General features: G+C 39.8%; 1 protein-coding gene across 7 annotated transcripts in view; it reads left to right on the forward strand.

Moving 5' to 3' along the window:
* Window positions 1-22,177, forward strand: part of grm7 (glutamate metabotropic receptor 7) — a 272,650-nt gene that overhangs the window by 137,539 nt on the left and 112,934 nt on the right. For all 7 annotated transcript variants that reach the window (XM_071493703.1, XM_071493705.1, XM_071493704.1 and 4 more), the window contains exons 3-4: window positions 5,754-5,889; window positions 7,646-7,800. In XM_071493703.1, coding sequence (XP_071349804.1) covers window positions 5,754-5,889; window positions 7,646-7,800 — 291 coding nt within the window. The remainder of the gene's footprint in view (window positions 1-5,753; window positions 5,890-7,645; window positions 7,801-22,177) is intronic.

Below are 22,177 nucleotides of genomic sequence, written 5' to 3' on the forward strand. Positions count from 1 at the left end.
CAGTGGTGTGTGGTGGATCCAATCAGACAATACGAAGCCTGATGTACAATAAGCTTCTTATCAGTGGCAGTCATCAGCAAACACAGGTAGTTTTTGACAATGGATGACAATTAATTGTCAGCTATAGGGGAGACTGGGGACGGTTGCAACAAGTCTTATTCCTCCAATCAGAAACATGCTAGAGTGATGACACTCACACTGCACATACTCAGTTAGACTCTCCCCTCACCAGGTAGACAGAAGACACATTCAACATATACTAGGGCTTATTTTGTTGTATTTTTGTCAAACTGTCCTGACCTTTTGTATGAATTGATCACAATTTATTTAGTTTGACTTTTTTTTTTAGCATTTTTAGTTTAAAATAGACAAAATATGCAGCTAATTTTATCCCATAGCACAACAGATAGAACAATGTTTATTGAAAGCAATGAAATAGCTATATTGTGTCTGTTTTGACCCACGTTCTAAGCAAAACAAACTCAATAACTGCTCTTTTATAAGTATTATTAAATAAATAAGTGATATTATATTATCATTGTATACAATACTATACTTTTATTGTAAAACAGTGCATATGTTCAGAATACTATGCTTATTTAGACAAAAGCAAAAGTTAATTAGTGTAATTGAATGTAATCTTAATATATTTTTAATACGGTGCAACCATCCCTGAGCCGTGTTGCAACTCAGTCTGTCCACCATCATGGTCCAAACTGAAATAGCTCAACCACTGTTGAATTACTTGCTATGTCATTTTATGCAGATATTAATGTTTCACTCGGGATGAATCCTACTCACTTTGATGTTCCTCTGACTTTTTCTCCAGCGCCACCACGAGGCTCACATTTGTGAAATGACTGACTGAAAAAACTCAGTAACATTGTCATGAAATTCAGTTCAGACATTCACGGTCCCTCCTCTTCATTCGTTCCTGATTGGCTGGCACCAGGAGGCCTCGAATCAGCTGACTAATTGTGGTTAATATGTCAAATAAAGCCCATAAGGTTAACACAAAATTAAAACATGGCTGGCAGAGACCCGAGGATCACATTGCAATCATTCCCTCACAGAAGAACGTTCACTTATTTGTGACGTTTGTTGTGAGTGAATCAGATTGAGTAGTTTAACAAGAAGGTCACATTTGATCTCCACATCCTCATTATATGCTTATCAACATCCATTTATCTAAAGCACCACACTGAACTCCTACTTACCCTTTCATATATAAATGTAAATTAGATTACATTATATTAGATGTAATGATGCCAATGAGGGAAGTGGACCATTGTGGCTGCTCCTTCTTGTCTCATTACTGGCTGCTATATTTCAGATTGATCCACTGACAAAAAAAACAAAAAACGACTGAAATGGCTGTTGTCTGGTTTTGTAGATGCATTTTTAAAGAACTGCACATCTTCACTGACCTCTGTGACAAATAACAATGTGTTTCCTTGTTAGCAGCAAATGTTAGCGGCAGCTTAGCTCCCAGCCCCTCCCACACATTCTGTGTCCACCAAACAGCGTCAGAGAAACAGTGATTTTTAACATGAAACACCGGAGGAGACATCTGTGGATAATTCAGCTCCTGGTAAAAAAAAAACCTCCTCAACAACTGACACTGAAGGACTCTTAACTGGGAGGAGCTAACAGCAAAGGTGATTAAGACAACAACTCCCATGATCCCAGGCTGCTTTACAATGTCACCAAACGCCATCTTTTGTTATTGCTTTGATTAATAGACCTGTTGTAGCAGAAATTTCAGAGTGTGTCGCAGTGTTTGTGTACCTACAGCTTGGTCAAATGCAAATGTATAATCTGCCTTCATGTCTACTCACCTGTTGTTTCTGAGGCTGAAGCTGCTCCACAGCCGGAGCAGGAGGTAAAGAGCCTGGTTCTGGGAAAACTCAATTACAGTCTTTGAGCAACAGGAGATGATGAGCTGCTCTAACAGACCCTGACTCAGCCTCAGAAGGCTGTTTATGTTCTGACTTAACTCAATACAGACAGACTACGTTCAGTCGTTACAACAAATAAGCATATTGATCAGTGTATTTATTCCTCAGGCATCAGATAGACATCTGGATATCTCTGCTCCTCCCTGTATGGACAGCCTGTCAGATTAACACCATCATCAAAACCCTGTACTGACAGGCCAGTAAAAATACCTCCTGTAGCCCATGTACTGCACCAGAATACCAATTCAGCTTTTAATAAACAAACATCCAAGCAAGGAAATGTTCTTTCCTCTTATTGCCCTCCAGAAAATAAGAGAGGCTTCCCATTTCTCAGCTCAGTTTATCTGCAGCGATGAAAGAAAAGACTTCATGTAGCATCAGAGGCTGAACTGGGCTGCAACACAGAGATGTAACTGTCAACACTTTGAATTACTGTATTAATCAGAGAAGCGTTAAACACTAGTAAATGTAATCAGTAATGGTAAAACAGTGATGCAAAAATTATTCAATTCATGGGAAACAACGGAGGCTAGAAAAAGACTTAATGTGAAACAAGGACAGAATGAACCATTAAGGAAGGAAGGAAGAACATGAAAGATGGAAGGAAAGGGAGGAAGCATCTAACATGAAGGACAGGAAGGAAGGAAAGAAGGATGTCACATGAAAGAAGTAAAGAAAGAAAGACCAGATAGATGGGACAGAAAAACAGAAGAAGTAAAAGGAGATAAAACAAACCCTGAGTCGTGTTGTGTTTGTTTCACATCACTGACTTTAGTGATAAACTCAGTGATTTAGTGTGATAAAAACATGGGCCTCCAGTGAAGACTGTATTAACCTCCGCACACTGGAATTGAGTTCCCAGCTGGAGGCTCAATGCCATCTACTGGGTCGTACAGCACAGTCCACCTTACTGATAGAGCACAGATGGTGGAGCTGGGGTGAAAAGGTTAGTGAAGTAAATATTTTCTGCTCCTCTGAAAGAACTACAATGTTGAATTTCTCAAAGCTTTGAGAGCTTGATTTGTCACGTGGACATCTACCATGATATTACAGCCTGGGCTGGGCAAGGGATTTAAAGGTCCCATATTGTAGAAAGTGGAGAAAGTTTTTTATTATAAAGCAGGTCTAGGTTCTATATTAATACTGTGAAAGTACCAAAATGCTCAGTCACACAGCCTGTATTCAGAAACCGAGCCTTAAAACGAGCCATCAGGACTTCTGTAACTTTGTGATGTCACAACAAAGCAGTCACTGCCCTCAGCCATGGCCCAAGCCCCGCCCATCTGGACCCACCATCCAACTTTGCAGGATTTAGTTTCTCTGAGTGTTTACCTGAAATCTGCTATATTTTAATTCAATCACTCAGAAAAGAGTCAGCCAATCAGAAGAGAGGCTCAGAGTCACCGACCTAGAGCTCCAGGGAGAAGTTAGAGAGAGATGTGAAACTACACTGAGGTGGTTTTTCATTCTTAAAACCATAATGAAACCACATATATCTTTGTATAGATATGAAAGCTGCAAATAAAACACAGAGAAGTGTAAAATATTGCTTTTAAAAGTGGGGGTTCACTGTTTTATTCATGGGGCTGTGGAATTTGTAGATGTGAACAAGGCTATGTGTGGATGTGCAGCCTTTGAAAGTCACTTCTCATGATTCAAAGGATCTACATACTATTGCTTGCCGTTTTTCAAGGTTAAAAAATATTCAGCTCTCTGAGGCGACTGGATGAGAGAGCACCGGTGCAGACAGAAGAGAGTCAAGTGCATGTAAAGGCAGAATAGAAAATAGAAACAACCCATACAGCATCTTTAATGACGAAATATTCCCGCCAAGAGTCCTGCTCAGACCAGCTCTGAATGAAACTCTGGGAGTGACTGTGGAGTTTTTGCAGAGGAATGGCTTCATGACTGGGTGCTGGGGTCCCTGATTTTGTCTGCACTGAAACAGGCCCTGATCTCAACCTCTAACCAAGTCCCTAAACATATTCATAAAAACTTTAAACAATGTACAACAGATGCTAGAGACCTTAAATTGTCCTTGGGATTCAAATGTTTTATTTAGTATTTAGGTCGTGGGTCCAGTCCTGTAGGTCCAGTTTCATTAATGCTGCATTTGACAGCCTGAGCTGAGAAAACGTTTTCATTGGATTCATTAAGAGATGGAAGACAATCAAGCTGTGGTGCAGAAGAGCCCCTGAAAACGAGAGTCGTGTGTGAGCAGATGACCTCAGCTTATCCCCAGTCACTCCCACCAGCTGCAGACTTCAGTGTCGGATCCGCCCCGTCCTGAAGAGCCTTTTGCAAGTGGCATAATATCTGATCTAATTTGTGATGTTAGAAAGACTGAAGAACTTCTGCTCGCTTGTCTCACTGTAAAGACAGCAGACACTCTTAAAGGCCAAACTCTTTTCATACGATCTTGCGTGGAAGTTGGTGTTGGAAAGAGTTTGTGAACGGGTCAGAAGGTTCATTTGCATAACTGCTCTTACAAATCTGTGTGAAGTAATTATTGGATTTAAATGTGTACAACCCGGACCTCCTCTTATTGACCCGGGTGCCAAATTAGCACGAGCATTGGAAATGTTTTTAGTCACAGTAGCGGTAGGGCTCTGTGTCTGACAGTCCAGACTCTGGACTCAACTATTGCGTGGATTGTCATGAGATTTTGAACCTGGACGTGTTGGAGGCATTAAACCAGCTCTGCATTACTTGCTAGCTTATGACTTGAATTGTAATCATCATTTAATGAAACAATTCAGTGAAAAGTGGATTGTGTGTCAGAAAACATCAAGAGATCAGCAGGGTGGTGACTCACCATTGGACCCCATGTAGGCAGACCGCTTTGTTGGCAGGCCACCTGTTGTGCCACTGAAGGTTTTAATGGAAATTTAGGAATTCATGAAACAGAGAATTGTGGGTTTCAGTCTCTACTTTTTACAAAGGAACAGCATGGAGTAAGAAAAGACATCTTTTAGAAGTTGGGCTAAATTTAGCTGTAAAGGTTTTTAGATTATAACCTTTCATTTCAATGGCCTCTAATGATGATATTAGATTCAAAAGTGAAATCATTTCCATTCATCACAGTGTTATACACAGGTTCACTGCAGTGATGGAGGCTGGTTTAATTCCACCTACAACAATATTCATGGTGCATGTAATGCCAGAAACAATGAATTCCTCCTTGGGATCAAAGTTTAAATTTATAGGTTGTGAATCAGTAAAGGAAAATGGCTATGCACCCAACTGAGTGCTGGCAAATGGTGCATGTTGAGCAAAGAAAAGTTAAAAAAGAAAAGAAAAAAAAAACTCCTGCACACTTTTTTGTGCAGTTGAGTGACATTTATTGAAACCAGCAACGTCTCAGCCTGGAACTCTCACAGTCATTTTCCTCGTACTTTCAAGATGAATGAGAGCAGAAATGTAGGTGGTTTCATGAAATGTCAGGCGAGAGAGAGAGAGAGAGAGAGAGAGAGAGAGAGAGAGAGAGAGACAGAGAGAGAGAGAAGCAGAGCTCTCTTGCAGCGCTCCATTAAAGCCTGTTACATTTTTCCCTCTTTTAGGTTCTTCAATGGCCATAACTTTTACTGCAACTTATTACTTTTTTGACAGACTCTTGGAAAAAAAACATTTTTAAGGATGTTTCTCAATGGTTAAAGTCATTGACAGTAAAATCAATAAATAAACATTTTTCCCTCAGAATCTGATTTTAACAGCAAACAGCAAGCTCAGGAGGTGAGATGTTCTGTGAATTCCACTATATAAATTCATGTTGCTGTGTGGTCTGTGTCTTCTCAGGTGGAATCTGTATCGCTCAGTCACTGAAGATCCCTCATGACCACAAACCCTCTGACTTTGATAAAATCATCCGCCTGCTGCTGGACACTCGGTACGCCAGGGCTGTCATCCTGTTTGCGTCTGATGAGGACATCAGGTAAGTAAACATGCTTTCCCCAAACACTATTAACTTCAATGTTCTGGTCACATGTAAGGAAAGATATACAGGTCAACAAAACGTTAAATATTGTGGGGGGGTTTTTTCACCCTATACATGACAAGGAGGCCAAAACTGATCCAGTTTGGGTCAGTCCTGGATTAGCTTTACTCAGGACTCACATAAAACCAATGGTTTGTTTTGTTAGCGTCGTGTTTTATAGGCTGCTACTGCCATTTGAAAGGTAATATCTTCAAGTTTCTGAAAATGTGCTAGTAATGCATGTGACATGTGCATGTGTTTTTTTTTTTTTTGTTTGTTTGTTTTTCTTTGTCCTCGTCTGAAAAAAAGTGATATTTAACCTCTGTGCCTATTATCAGTGGGATTTTTAGTTATTTTTTCTCACAGGTGCCTGTAAACCTCTCTAAAAGGAAAACCGTGGGAAAACGTATTTGAACTCTTTAAAAAGAAACAGTAGAAAACATACTGAAGCATTTTGATCCCAAAAAACCTTTAGAAATCATTCAAAACACACTCTAATCAATCTAACGAGAGATAACATGCCTGTAGTGAAAAAGTTTAATAATTTACTCATTCAGATCCCATGTAAAACAGGTCAGAACCGTCAGAATGGGCCCATCCACGGGCCAGTGGGGCGTCAGAGGATATCTGATAGTTGTGAAACATGTCACTACTTATTCAAACAGACTTTTTTGTTTGCCTGCTCCAGCTCCATATCTGCTCTGTAAATCTCATGTCTCCTTCGGGAACAAATCAGGAACTAAAAAGGAGAAACTTATATTTAATATTATAAAATCTCATGTCTCCTTCGAGAACAAATCAGGAACTAAAAAGGAGAAACTTATATTTAATATTTGTTGGTTTCATGAGGACGCCCCCTGGTTCTGCATTCATTCTAGTCAGTAATTTATCTGTCGAACGCCTTTTTTTTTTCTCTTGAAAGTAGCTATTCATAAGTTTCGCTATTGCTACAAAACTAGCATTAGCAGGAACAGCTTTTGACGTAACAGTCTAGAAGAAACTTTGCAGGTTCAGCATTAAACTTTACTCGCCAAGAGCTGTCTGTAAGGATGAAAAGCAACGCCAACGTTAACTTGAGAGGACGTATTATCACATCTTGTGTTATAAAGATGAGTTTTTTTACACAACTGAAACATTTGTGTCCATTTTAAGGTAAAATCTGAGCTGTTGTATCCACCACTGAATCAAAAATAATTATATTTGTCATTTATCATCATTGGTACCGGGTAAAGCTAAGCCCGTATTATGTTTGTGCTGTGTTGTAATTTTTAACTCAGTGATATTCAGTGATGACAATATATTTTATTTATTTATTTATTTGTGTTTTGATAGGGACAATGCATGTTTATGAACATCAGTCCAAAATGCACGATGTAAACATCTCACACTGTGCCTGTAATTCCTGTGCAGGTAACATGTAACAAAAAACATGACAAGTCACAATACACAACTACAAATACTAAATACACAAATATAAAAACAAATACATTTTTCTGCACACTGAGTTGAAAGTGATCACAGATCTGGTTTGACTTACGCCAGTCTTTGAGATATGTCCTAAAGGTGCCATATGTACTGTAGGACTTACTTCCCGTTACTGAAGTTCAAATGAGGTGTGCCTATATTAGCATGTTCAGCTCCACACCATGAATATAGCTACTGTCATATACAGATACACATACACACAGCATGTGACTGATCTCTTTGAATGCAGGGGGATCCTGAATGCCAGTAAGCGAGCTGATCAGGTCGGTCATTTCCTGTGGATTGGCTCCGACAGCTGGGGGGCCAAAAACAGTCCCATCCACCAGTTGGAGGATGCTGCTGTAGGAGCCGTCACTATACTGCCAAAGAGAGCCACCATCAGCGGTAAGTCCCTTTACAAAACCTTTATTTAGGGATGCTCGGTGTATGAATATGTGTGAGTTTGCCTTTTTTTTGGTAACTTGCATATTATCTCTGGATCTGACAGCTTTCACATCATCTTCTCTCCTGATTGAGCAGAAAAAAGTCAATCATGAGTGAGAACATTTATTCTTTTTCAATTTCTCACTTTCCTGTGATAAAAAATCTCACAGGATCCTTTTGATGATGATTATTTATGATCGTCATTCTGCCAGAGATCCAGCATCAGCCCTATTGTATCTGCTGGGCTTCAAATCTCAGTCAGTCCCAAAGATTTTATCAGACCTTCCATAATCAAGCATGAAGAGTAAATCCCTCTATCCCTCTTCTGTGTCGATGATCGGTCTGATTAAGTCTGACCAGGATCTTTTCTGCATGTTATGTTGGGAGTCAGTTATGTTGATCTTTAATCAACTAAAGTAAGTACAGTATCTCTACAAACAGCTGAGAAAGACAGACTGCATATGGGGGGGTCGGAAAGAAGATGTGGTTTTTGTCTTTTAAAGTTTTCTCTTTATTCATGCTTACTCTCATTTCAGTCAAAAATAAAAAGGTTGTCAATGAATAATTTTCATCATAGTTTTTGATGTGTTGAAATTAATGGATATCAGGAGGTAGAGCAGGTTGTCCACTAATTGTAGGGTTGCTGGTTCGATCCCCGGCTCCTCCAGTCCACATGTTGAAGTGACATTGGGTTAGATGCTAAACCCCAAATTGCCTGTGATGTATCATCGGCATGTGACTGTGTGTGTGTGTGTGTGTGTGTGTGTGTGTGTGTGTGATAGAAAAGTGCTGGTATAGAGAAAAAAAAGCACTGTATGAATGTGTGAGCGAACATGTGACTGTGACTTATAGTGTAAAGCACTTGCAGTTATTGAAAAGACTAGAAAAGTGGTCTCTAAGTGAAGTCCATTTACTAAGCAAGAGTCACGGACTGTAGGAACCGCGGCTCTGGTCTTTGTGTCTTTATGCTGTTGAACTGTATCTCATCCGGAGCCATGTGCATTCGTAAGATTCAAGATTAAAATGGACATATGTAAATGCCATGATGTCATGAACACCTGATTTGACAGAGCCAGGCTGGCTGTTTGTGTTGTTTCCCGTATTAATGCTAAGCTAAGCTAACCAGCTGCTTTCTGCTCTTGTAAAATTTATCTGTTAAATGCTGACAGATATAAGAACTGTTCCTTTAACTGTTCGAGTGATCCACATTACAGTATGAATACTGAGCCACTGCAGTTTTGATTTGTTTTGACACATCCACCTCCAGAAATTCGAACCTCACAGAAAGGCAGCACACACAAAGCTGCCACCCTGTCTGAATTTTTGTTTTCAAGCCACAATTCACAAACTGCAGACGTGTGAATTCTGAACAAACCAAATCTGAAACGCAGCAAAATAAACTTTTCATTCACACTTCAAAAATGTGTGTTGCATTGCCCACGTGCACAATGCATCACTTCAGATTGCATCAGTGAGCAGGGTCACTCCTCTGATTGAAGTGTAAAAACCTCAAGTTGCAGGGTGGGATTTTCTTCCTGATGTCATCGCCACGAGGTCGTCAGTCAAGCCCATTCAAAAAAGTGATGTATCATTTTTGCACTAATGTCAGTAATCAGTGAGCCTTACAGGAGCTGGTGGGTGGATTTAGTTTTCTTTTGGACAGAGACAGGCTTCCCATTCTTTATGCTAAGCTAAGATAACCAGCTGCTTGTCCTATTGATCTTTTTCTCAATGTTGAAAAAAGCAGATTATTAAGTTTGAGGGAGTACTCTCTCTCTCTCTCTCTCTCTCTCTCTCTCTCTCTCTCTCTCTCTCTGTCTCTCTCTCTCTCTCTGGCAGTTGTGTGAGACAACAACAAAAAGACGCACAAAATACTGATCAGCGGAAACATAAGTTACAGTGAGGGGGGGCTGACGGCACCGACTGCCTTCTTCGTGCTGATGACAGCCGTTACATCAAGATGCATTGGTATTCAGTAACTCCAGACAAGTCGCAGCACGACAAAGACGTTGACAAGGGTATAAAGCTGCGTTTTTTGTGCCAGTTTAAAGATTTTTTACTTCAAATAAAACATAAAACCTTTGTTCTTTTTTATTTTTCTTGATAACAGAAATACTGCAGTGAGAAGCTTAATGGGAAGTGGCCAAATCTGATTTTCTTTTCAGAAATCTAAATCCTTCTGCACACATATAAAAGCCTCTGTAATCCTGTTGCTAGTTTTTTAGCTGCAACATCAATTTCTGACCTCTTGTTCACCACGTAAACATTTCAACTTCCAACACACAAGCCCTGTCAGTAGATGCAAACTAGGGGAGGAGATGAATGTGTAACCTTGGGTGGTGCTCCAATAAATATTGTCCCCTTCGATGTGCTCTTTTGTCCCCTCTTCCTTGACAAATGATGTATTGAAATGGAGGTTTTCTGGGCATAAAGACAGTAGGAGAATACCGCGGCGTGACGGGCAGTCTGGGTAACTCAGCAGACACATTACATCAGAGTGTGTACTGTAGCGGTGGGAGGGAGAGTCATGGTCAGATTAACCTGCTGCAGGGCCCTCATTAACTGCTCATTCCTCCCACACTCGGAGCATTGTGTAGTTTTTTTTTTTTTTAAGCAAGAATATTACACCTATCCCTGTCAAATAAACACATAAATACCCTGTGCTAATTTGATTAAATACAAACTAGGTTCATGAATATGCAGCATGTCAGCACAAGACTGATAATGATGATATTATAACTAATATTCTCAGTTTAACCTAACTATTGATTTTCACAGTTGATTCATCTACAGATTATATCCTCCATGACAATAGTGACTGGAGTCAGTTTAGTTTATTCCGTTCATTCACACTGTTGAAAAAAAGAGCACATACAACAAAACCACTAAAAGGTAGTGAAGCAGAACACACCTGAAGGCCGTCCTTTTTGTACTGGCATTTTAATCAAGCCTTAGGGCTCTCTGTCTAGTTTTCTTGTAAACCAAGACCAAAGTTTACTTTTAGTGTTTCACGCCAAAACTGATCGTGTGTGTCCTAGCAAAACATGTTGAATTGGTTTACATCCTCATAAAATATTTGATTATTCTTCGTTACTAGGTCATAATTTTTAGTCTTCTCTGCCTTTGTTGGCACATTGTTGCATTTCTTGTGATGGTGATCACAAGAAATGATTAAGAAAAGGTCAGACCATAAATCAGCAGCTGCAAAGGTCCTCCACCTAATTCAAACTCACAGCCTATACGCATAAAACACATACCCACTTTGGCTTCTCTTATCTTTTAAAAAGTAAATCTCTCCCTGTACTAAACACTTATTCATGTAGGTTGAGAAGTGGCGATGTTTTGAGGCTGGGATGGATGGGTAGGAGGAGGTTCTACTTAAAAAGGCGGTGAACTGAACTTTGAGCTAGCACAACACTGATTAAAATCACTTTAAAGTCTGATCTGGTCCGGACAGGGAGCCAATGAAGGGAAGCTAAAGTTGGCGTAATATGGGACTTTTAATATGAGAAGAAGCTCATATCACCTCTTGTCTTGTAAATGCAACAACAGCAGAAGCTCATGTTGCGTTGCTGGTAAGCAAACGCTGTTAATGTTAGCTATGTAGCAATAGCAAAACTGACAAAGAGCTCCTTGAAAGGCTGACATGACAGCTTTCATGACACTAGATTGATTTTGTGGGTTAAGACATTAACACTGTCGGGCTGTAAAAATGATGGAGATGTGAAGGGTTCAGTGCCTTCAGCAGGTGGGAAGAATGGAAACAATTCTGCGTTTTTCTTGGCTTCACTTGTCACAGTGTTATATCACAAATATGTTCAAGAAAAGGGGGAAAAACTGCACTGTGTCTGGTTGTAAATAAATTAAGGACTCATTTCAAATCTCCTGTGAGGATTGTTCGATACAAACTGATATAAGGTCAAATTTCTTTTTATTGTCTTCTCAGACCCAAGAAATTATATCCAGCCCCAGTGTTTGTCATGTAAATGTAAATCTGAGCTGCTTGTCTGAGCACAGCACTGGTACAGTAGCTGTTAATTACTGAAACCGAACCCGAGAGAGAGGGAGGGCGAGAGGAAGGAGCTGGAGAGTGAAAAACATGGGGAGAACAGAAGAGAGATAAAAAAGATGATAGAGCAAAGACACAGACAGAGAGCGAGAGACAGAGAGAGAGACACAGAGAGAGAGGTGGAGAAGGAGCTGAAAACGAGGCAGAATGATGGGGCTGTGGGCTGAGGTTTCCCTCCTGCAGCAGAGGACGCCTGCTGAGTCTGAGGCCTCCAGCTGAGGTGGATCCTCTTCCCAGAGTCAATTTCACCCTCTAATCCACAAATCTCAGGCATTTGATGTCAGATCTCTGAGAAACTGTTAAATCAATGGACTGTATACAACCAGCAAAAAGAGTTAACACCTTATTATACAACAGTGTTTTGTTTGTTTTTTTAAACTTTACAAAGCACAAGTTACATAAACATTCAACGTTAGTCCTATTGTTACTAAACTATAAAACTGGATTTATATTTCAGATATATGACAGATGATGGCTCTTCAAAGGGGACCGGGGATGGTTTTAACACAGGTCAGTTACTTATTCCACATGAAGTGAGGAAGTCGCACCCTGTGGCAGAAACAGTAGATTTTAGAAGGAAAAAATACAAATTTTGAGCAAAGAAAGTTATTTATTTTTTTTATTTTTTACTTCATTTATTTTTGTGATAGCATTGCCGGCTTTGTAGTTAAAATCTTAGAACTAACATCATGTGTATTGTGTGTCTATGTCGATATCTTTCATGCTAAATTTCAGTGCTAATGTTTTAGCTGTTTAAACTGGTTCATGGCTACAAGTGTCTAGATTAGTTGTAACAACAATACACACAAGCGCGCGCGCGCACACACACACACACACACACACACACACACACATTCACTTGTTGAAGTGGGTGCACATTTTGTTCAGTTTGATTATGTTCAAATGTCTTAGAACTATTATGACAGTTACTAACATACTTGGTTCGCAGTCACTCACACACACACACACACACACACACACACACACACACACACATACACACAAAGATGAATTATGTTAAAAAGTCATTAAAGTTTTGAATAAAAAGCTTGAATATCAAGTTTTTGTCATGATCCTTCTATCACAATGTTACATTTCACTCCAGGAGATGTTAGGAACTAACCCAGACTATAGGGTGAATTGTAACATTTCACTCCTTGTGTTTGAGACTAAACCATTAATTTTCTATTTGTGTTGCAGAAATAACACCTGCACCATTTAGCAGCAGACACATGTAACTAGTTTGTATTACATTTTGAACGCACTGCCTTAAAAGAGCTCCAAGATACAGACAGAGATGTCAGAAATCTTACGACCATCCCCGGTCTCCCCTACTGTTCAACTAACCCACACTACAGTATAAATGTTAAGGGTCAGTAACAAAGTGTCTGTTTAGCTACATCCAGGAGGTTGGAATGATTTGCTCTGACCTCTCAGGGTGGCAGCATCTAGACCCATGACCCCGTGTGACTTTTTGTTTTTTTTCAAGCCTCGCTTCACAAAGTCATGTCAGTTTGAACAAAAACTACGCTCGTCAAAAACGCAGCAAAGCAAAGATACTTTCCCTCTCCAGCTCAGTCCAGAGGAAAATATGACTGTGGGTCTTATTTATTTATTTAATTTTTTTAAGGCAATGACGGAGAAGGAGATGAGGAGAGAAGCCTGCCTACACTTCACCCCCACCCTCCCCTCCTCCCACCCAATCCTCTCCATCCTCTTTTGTTTGGAACACAGAGCTGGTGGGTTCAGTGTCCCTGTGTGTGCGCAGCTGATAGGAGAATGTGGATTTTAATCTGCCTCTATGTTTAAAACATGATCAGTATCCGCCAAGATGGATGTCCTCCTGCGCACATCAGCCTGAGAAGGCAGGAAATGACTGGGAGCTCACAGAGAACAGACACATTCTTTATATTACGTATGAAAGATAGGAAGCTTTTCACGGCTGCAGACTTCAGATGCACTTATGAACAGAGAAATATGTATTTGACTCAGAACAGAGCCTATATATTCCAACCTATATTATATTTTTATATTGCTCTTTTTAAAATCCACTCTCTGTGCACTGTGCAGTCACCAAGGTGTCTCAGTGAGCAGTTTATTTTTGGATATAAAAGGACAAATGACAAAATTATATAGAGTCATCTTATACAAATTTCCCCCAGGAGATGCAGTGGGAACCAAACCATTTTACCGAGAAAATATATACAGAAAATGATACACAATTATGTGATAGTGATGTTTCCCAGTTTGATATTCCTCCAAACAGTGATCACCACAGTGTGACAAGGCTACACGTTATAAATGATGCTCTATAATTACAGCTTATTTATCACACACTGCTGCCTCTGCAGTCATCATCTCTTTCTGGTATTTATCTGTTTCAGCTGAACGTAGCTTGATGCTGTTGTTACAATCCTGTAATGTGGCATTAGCAAGTGAATTAGAGAGGCTGGTGCATCCAGGGCAGCCAGTGTAGGATTCATACTTGGTACATTTCTGATCTATATCTGCACTGTGATGTAGCTAAAAGAAAAAAAAAAACTGAAAACCGCCTTTTACACATCTACAGCTATATTTGCGTTGTGCAAAATGTATAACTGTCCTCTGCCAATGCTGCCTCAGTACAATGCTTCTCTTCTCACCTGTAAATCCACTCCTGCCCAGTGCTCAAACTACAGGGGGAACCAGGGACGACTTGATTCCCCCGAAACAGAGCTGAGCTTCCTCAGAAGCAACAAACTTTCGAGTATGGGCAGTAGACAGTCTAAAAAAAACAGATTAATAAGCATTAACATTTCTAAAGCTTCAATGAAGAAAATTACAAAGACTAATTAAGATCTATTTGTCATTAGAATACCCCCAACCTACATAACCCCACCACGGGGTCATTAGAACCTCAGTGTGATGTGTCCAGAGTAGCGATCTACTGAAAATGGTCTGAAACCATAGACAAAGAGGTGTGGCGCATATGGGGCCGAGACTTCGGTGCATGCCATGCCATGCTTCGGTGTGTGGCAAGCAAATGCCGACCCACCTGTCACTCAAAGAGGCCTCGCCCTCAATTATATATAACTTTAAGCCTTTCATAAAATTTGAACAGGTGAGTTATATAAAAATTCACGCCCCATACAGTTGTCATGAAGGAGGAAATTAGTTATAGAGACTAAACCCTGACTCACTTCTGGAGCCAACCTCAAGTGGCATTCAAGGAACTGCAGTTTTGAGGATGTCCGTGTTCATTTTCTGCTTCATTTTTCAGCCCCGGAGGTTGCTGCTTCTCCGAAACAAAGCAAAGCTGGCCTTTGTTCATAAGTGATTGGCTTATGAACAACTGATTGGCACTGCAGATCAATACAAAGTTGTTCTGAGTGATCAGTGAGAGTTGGCTGTGCCCCCATCCACAGGAACACGAGCACTCGCTGAATGGTTTGATGACTACGAAAACGACATGAATCACATGCTACGGCCTTCACAGTCACCACATCTCAACCCAGCTGAACACCTATGGGAGGTTTTGGAGCGACATGTTAGACAGGGCTCTCTACCACCATCATCACAACACCAAATGAGGGAATATCTGGTGGAAGAATGGTGTTCGTCCCTGCTGTGGAGTTTAATCAATGTCAAAGAGCTTTGAAGCTGTTCTGGCAGCACGTGGTGGCCAAACACCTTACTAAGGGGCCTCCTGTTGGTTTTTCCTTTGTCACCATCTGTATGTTGAAGACCGTTTAAAAAAAGGTTCTTTCATCAGAGCACCACTTTTCAACAATAAGTGATGCCCTTGACGATAGATAATAGTGAAAATTGCCCTTCAAGGTAAGGTAATGTATGATCATGGACCTTGGCTATTCATCACTTGTGGGCCTGTGAGTAGCCCTGAGTTGCAGCAGTGTGTGGATGCATACATGCCCCTTTCCTGAAGTACTTAGGTAATTCAGTGGGAATGCTCTCCAGCAGCCTGTCACAATGGATTCTTTAGACCGTGATGTGAGACTGAACACTGATCTGACTAACAGCAAAGAGATGGGAGGAGGAGACACTCATCCTCTGACGCTGATCATGCTAAGCATCCTTTCTCCTACTTCACACCAAAGTATTTGTCTGCTTTTCCACTCTGCTTGTCTTTTTCTTTCTTTACTTATTTCCTTCTTTGTCACTTGTTGGGTGCACTCTCCCTGTTACTCTATCTCCCTCTGTGCTGAAAATGTCCCCCACATCTCCTCCTTCCCCTACAGTCACCTCTGGGTAGTTTGAGAAAGGGATGACCTTTCCGCGCTTCCATCTGCTGATACGACTAAAAGCGTCCCTAATAGTGACAGCTACAGTATGCAGTGATGTGTAGATGTACAGCAACATAAAACATATAAAACATAATGATGAAATCATATATAGATATGTTTACTTTCTAGTAACTCACAAATGCCTACAGAGGGACACAAGGTGACACACACACAGGGTGACACACCACTATAAAGAGGCACCATATGAACAGAAAATGACAACAAAGGTACGCAAAATTACCACAGAGAGACTCGAACTGATTGTCCATGACAGTTGGTTATTGGAGTTACACAGAGAAGCTATTAATTGGTGTTATTTCATAGCAGTGTAACTGTTAATAATGTGCAGTTTATTATTGCCAAGATCCAAGTTTTTAAAATTGAGTGTTAACACATTTTCAACTCATTTTACAACAGTGAGTAAAATCATATTCTGTTAGTACCTAAATCTGTCAAATGTAGAGGAGTAAAAATCCAGCTCCTCCAGCCTGAACAATCATACAAGTTGTTTTTTCATTCCTGTGATGTGACAATAGGAGTGTCTCCTGAATGGTGCCAGGAGTACCGAACCTTGGTTGTCATGGTTACAATAGTAAACATGCGGACTGTACCTACCTTCATTGCCATGGTTACTATAATAACAGTCAAAGTTTGGTTAAGTTTAGACACAAAAACTACTTGGTTAGGTTTAGGTAACCAAGTAGTTATATTTACAGTAAATATTTTACCTGAGAAAAAGTACTAAATTATTTGCTGATGCAGCGAGGTTCTTGTCAGGGATGTAAAGAAAAACCAAGGTAAATATGATTCTTAAAAAAAAAAAAAAAAAATTAGTAACCTTGGATACGAGAAAGGCTTGAATTTTGTTAAAGGGGCCGGAATTATAAATCCACTCTTATCAAGGGTGTGATGGCACTATCTGTGTGTATTACAAACATGTCTTGTGGATTGTTTGCTCACAGGGCATGAAAATATGAATTTCACACCTTATTTTGGACGATGATGGTGCATCCCCTCCGTCATGTTCATTGAGATAAGCCTCGGGTGAAGCTTATTATTTTCATTTCTGTCCAAGAAATCTTTTATCACTTGTTTTCTTGTGCCTCGACATGTCTGAGTCTCCTCTTCCAGCCCCGCGTGAAACCACCTTCACCTCACAAGCCTCTGCTTTCTTTTCAAACAAGGGATTAGTCTTATCTTAAATAAGGGCATTAACTGACTTTTTCCAATTGTTTTCCCCACTCAAGGCACAGCTAAATAAGGGCTGCTAATTGACTTTTTTTTTTTTTCTTGTTTACTGGCTCTGGCCCCAGCAGCAGTGTTGGCTGTTACTTGAGCCCTTGGCAGTTAGTTTTAATTTTGGCCATTAGAGTCCGAGCTTGGCTCCAATTTTAGCTATGACCCTTAGTGGCTTCTGCTTGTTTGGCTACTAGTTTCTGGATAATTTTGTCCAGCAGAGAAAAAAACGTGTCCTACCAGGAAACATTGTATTCCATGTGAGATTTCAAAATATGGATTGTCGAAATGACTGCAAGAACTCATTTGTGAGAAGACGTCCATGTTACCGCATGAAGTGCAGGTTTATCAGTCCCACAAGAGTATATTCTTGAGGTAGCGTTTCTAAAGGTAGCATTAATATGCACTTTCTAAGGTGTAGCACAAAACCCACTCTCTGTATCTGATCAGCCTTCCTTGCAAGCATTTTTGACAGTTGTGATTTTTAGTTAGTTTATATTACAAATTAGTAACCAAATTGTTATTGGTAAAATAATGTTTTAAAACATTGTTTTAGCTCAATTTCAGTAACTATCATAACCAGAACTCACTGTTTGGAGCTGGAGCAGGATGTGCTGCCTCTGCCAGCTGCTTCATACAGTTCACAAACCAAAGGGTGATGTCATGTTGGGTTGTGACTGGGACCTAGTGAGTCTTCTATGGAGTAAAAGCCTATATATAGTGGGTGAATGAGTGGGCAATCCGACACAGCCTCTGTCGGTGATTTAATTCATTTTCCTGGTTAAGTTCAAGATAAAAAAGAAATATCTGCAAGGGGGAGACCAAGACCTAAGTTTGAAAGGTTCAAGCAGCCAAGGGCTTTGTGAGGCACTTTATGGAGGCTAACTATAACCACTATAGTTGGATAACAGCAGGTCCCAGAAAAACAGACTATTGTGTTCTTCAAGACAGACAGTGGTCCATGGAATACTTCTGGTTTTGGCAGAGTGAACACCTTAGCCAAGGCAGCCAAAAAACACCAGGGCTGTGGAAGAATCAGGAGATATTGAAGGGTCTTATCGACAGATAGAGAACACAATGAATGCATTGATTCATTAAATCAAATCAATGAAATTGACCTATGTTATCACTTGGCACCAGCTACTGTTTTTCACATCCAGTACAATTCAAAGGGATCTCACCAGATGGACTGAATGAATAACTTTAGCTGAAGAAAGAACTGACTGCACGAGGAAGTGATGGATTGTTTCATCAGAAAGGAATGAAGGATGGATATTGTTTTAAAGTGACTGTTGAATCCTGCTGAGTTAATAATCTACAGAGTTGATTAAGATTGTTGATGTCAATGTTCAAATCTGCAGCTGTGAGATATATGGCCTATTTCTATCTTTCAGAAAAGCATTTTTTGCGAATTGTTGAGCAACAGAAGCAAACAGCTGGGTTGGCAGTTCTGCTAATATTTTTGTCTTAGTGGGAGAAATAACTTTTTTAGGTTTACATAGTTTCCTATACACAAATGTAAGTATGTATATTGAATTAATAATGGGATAAAGCCTAAGCATAAACGTATATGCAAAATTACATTTGGACCCTGTCAGATATTGTAACAATTTCATATATTTACATATATATCTAGCTCATACAAATATATGTTTGTTTATATATATATATATATATATATATATATATATATATATATATATATGTGTGTGTGTGTGTGTGTGTGTATATATATATATGTGTATATATGTGTGTGTGTATATATATATATATATGTATATATATATATATATATATATATATATATATATATATATGTATGTATGTGTGTGTGTGTGTGTGTGTATGTATATGTATGTATATGTATGTATATGTATGCTTATATTGTAGACATTATACATAAATATATATCCATCCCCTCCTGTTATACCATATAAAAATTTATGATATTGATATTTTAATACTGTATGGACTTATACAAATTTTACTATGGGTATTTCATATATGTTATGAGCTATATATATATATATATATATATATATATATATATATATATATATATATATATGTGTGTGTGTGTGTGTGTGTGTGTGTGTGTGTGTGTGTGTGTGTGTGTGTGTGTGTGTGTATATATTGTATATATATATGTGATGATAATAAAATCCCCTTATAGGTGACATATATGACAACATCCCTCTTGATGTAGGGACATATATGTTGTATATTACATTTCTGTTTATTTCCTGCTTGCATAAATACTCATTTTACATACATATATACACAAACATATATTTGTATGAGATATATATATATATATATATATATACACATACACACAGTATCTATTAATAATTGCACACACAAAATGCCAAAATAACATAATATGTGAGCCATGTACCAGAAATAATCAAATCTCCTTCGTTTTTGAACCCGTCCCCTCTAAAAGTGAAAAAGAAAGTCTAAACTGAGTGTAAATGAAAGCTGTGTGACTGTTGGAAGAAGCACGGCCCTGTTTCTTTAGAAACAATGTGAGGAGGCCCAGAGGAATGAGCGGAAAAAATATGACACATATTGACAAGAATCAGGCCAGAATAATTAATTAGGCCTTCTTACATTTCCTTTTTAAAACTGACTGCATGTAATGGGAGGAGGTGTGTAGGATTATGAAATAAGATGATAATTTTTGAATTTAGAGATTCTGACACCACTTTAAAGTCTGCATTGAACTGATGAATAAGAATAATTTGGATTCTGTTTATAGCTCTTTATATCCCAGTAATGTGTTCATTTGATGCACAGAGGTGGATACACCCTGTGATGAGACCATGGTCAGGGCAAGAAACAGGCAGAGGAGTTTTTTGCTGAAAATTCTCCCACTTCTCTCTCAGGCACAGTCCTGAAACTATTAAATAAACCCTGCTATAAAACTCACATAGCGCAGGGTCACATAGATCCTGTAACCTTTAACTGCCCCGGAGCAAGCACCACATTCAACAGCATGTACATGGAGCGGTGCAAGCGTGACACGTATGATACGTGTTTGCAAAGCACATATTAGCCTAGCCTGAAGAGAGAGGGTTCCCCTGGGAGGAGAAAGTAGCAGGTCTTCATCCAAAGCTTTTCATTTCAATTGGCTGTGGGTGGAAATGTTTCCACAGGATCTTTCATTAGCACCCTGCTAGGAAAAGAAAACTCCCAGGTGTCATAGATCATGCCGTTCCCTCAAGGCTCCCATATTCAGAGACAGTGTTTATGTTAAAAATAAAATGAGGGAAGATGGTAATGTGCCTCTAAGTGAGGTGTATTTCCATTTTAAAGACATCGCCACAGCCTCTTAAAACATTTGTGTAACACTTTGTGCATCGGAGCGACATTTTCGCAGCTACATGGCTTGTGGAGGCAAGTGCTGTGATACCTACACCTTTGTGCACGTCTGTGTGTATTCCCCCACCACTTCACAAGTGCGCTGTATCTAGTAACAAATGCAGCACATACCCTGAGAGATAAATCGCATACCCTGCAGCACCGAACACTGTGTGAACAAAAATATGCACCTAGTTGTAGACACCCCCCCCCCCCCCCCCAAACACTTCACAAAACCTCTGTGCAACATTTGGATCTTTGCACAACTCTTATCTTTCCACTTTGTCTTTGATACTGAACTGTGAACCTCACATATGCTGAGCAAGTGTGTATCAGGTATAAATATATCAGCGTTTACGGATCAGTGTTTATCTGGTAAAATGCAGGAGAGGCAGCCTTGAGATACATAAAAAAAGACCTATGCACTTCACCCTTCTAAAATTAAAGCAGTGTTTAAGTACAATCTTAATTTCTGAGTGTCATATCAAGTCAGTTCGGTTTTATTTATATCGCGCTGAATCACGACAACAAAGTTATCTGAGGGCACTCTATCATATTTACAGAGACCAACATTCCCCCATGAGCAGCACCTGGTGACAGTGGCAAGAAAAAACTTCCTTTAACAGGTAGAAACATCAAGCAGACTCAGGCTCATGGTGGGTGGCCATCTGCCTCGACCAGTTGGGTTGAGAGAGAGAGAAAGAGGGAGAGAGGTGTTGGTTGGGAGGGAGCAGGAGGAAAAGGAACATAGCACAATGCACGTTCAACATAGAGATGTTTAATTGTAATAATAATAATAATTATAGCAGTGAGTATTGAGCGGGATCATGGGGGCAGTAGGTGGTCTGCAGTTACAGCTCCAGACTCCATGGTCCAGAGGCAGAAAAACCTGCAGAGAGTGATGGAAGGAGAGAGATTAGAAAGCACAAAACCACAGGAGAGAGAAGAAGCCAAGTTAGAAAACAAAGATGTGAATGTGTGCAGAAAGAGAGGAGGAGGTGGAGAGAGAAGTTCAGTGCATTATGGGAAGTCCCCTGGCAGCCAATGCCTGTAAAACAGCCAGAAACATCCCTTAGCTTAGCTAAGGCAAGCCTGAGCCAGCCTTAACTATAAGCTTTATCAAAAAGGAAAGTTATTGGCTACTCTTACATGTGGAGAGGGAGTCTGCCTCCCGGACCCAAACTGGGAGCTGGTTCTGTAAGACATCACCCTCCTATTCTACTCTTGGAAACTCTAGGTGCCACAAGTAATCCTGCGTTCTGGGAGCACAGTGTTCTAGTGAGGTAATAAGGTTCTATGAGCTCTGTAAGATATGATGGAGTCTGGCCATTAAAGGTTTTGTAGCTGAAGAGCATTTTAAATTCTGCTCTGGATTTTACAGGGAGCCAAC

This window comes from Trachinotus anak, unplaced genomic scaffold (assembly GCF_046630095.1).
Source record: "Trachinotus anak isolate AG129_WGS33_773 ecotype Australia unplaced genomic scaffold, CSIRO_AGI_Tana_v1 ptg000013l, whole genome shotgun sequence".
Taxonomy (NCBI): Eukaryota; Metazoa; Chordata; class Actinopteri; order Carangiformes; family Carangidae; genus Trachinotus; species Trachinotus anak.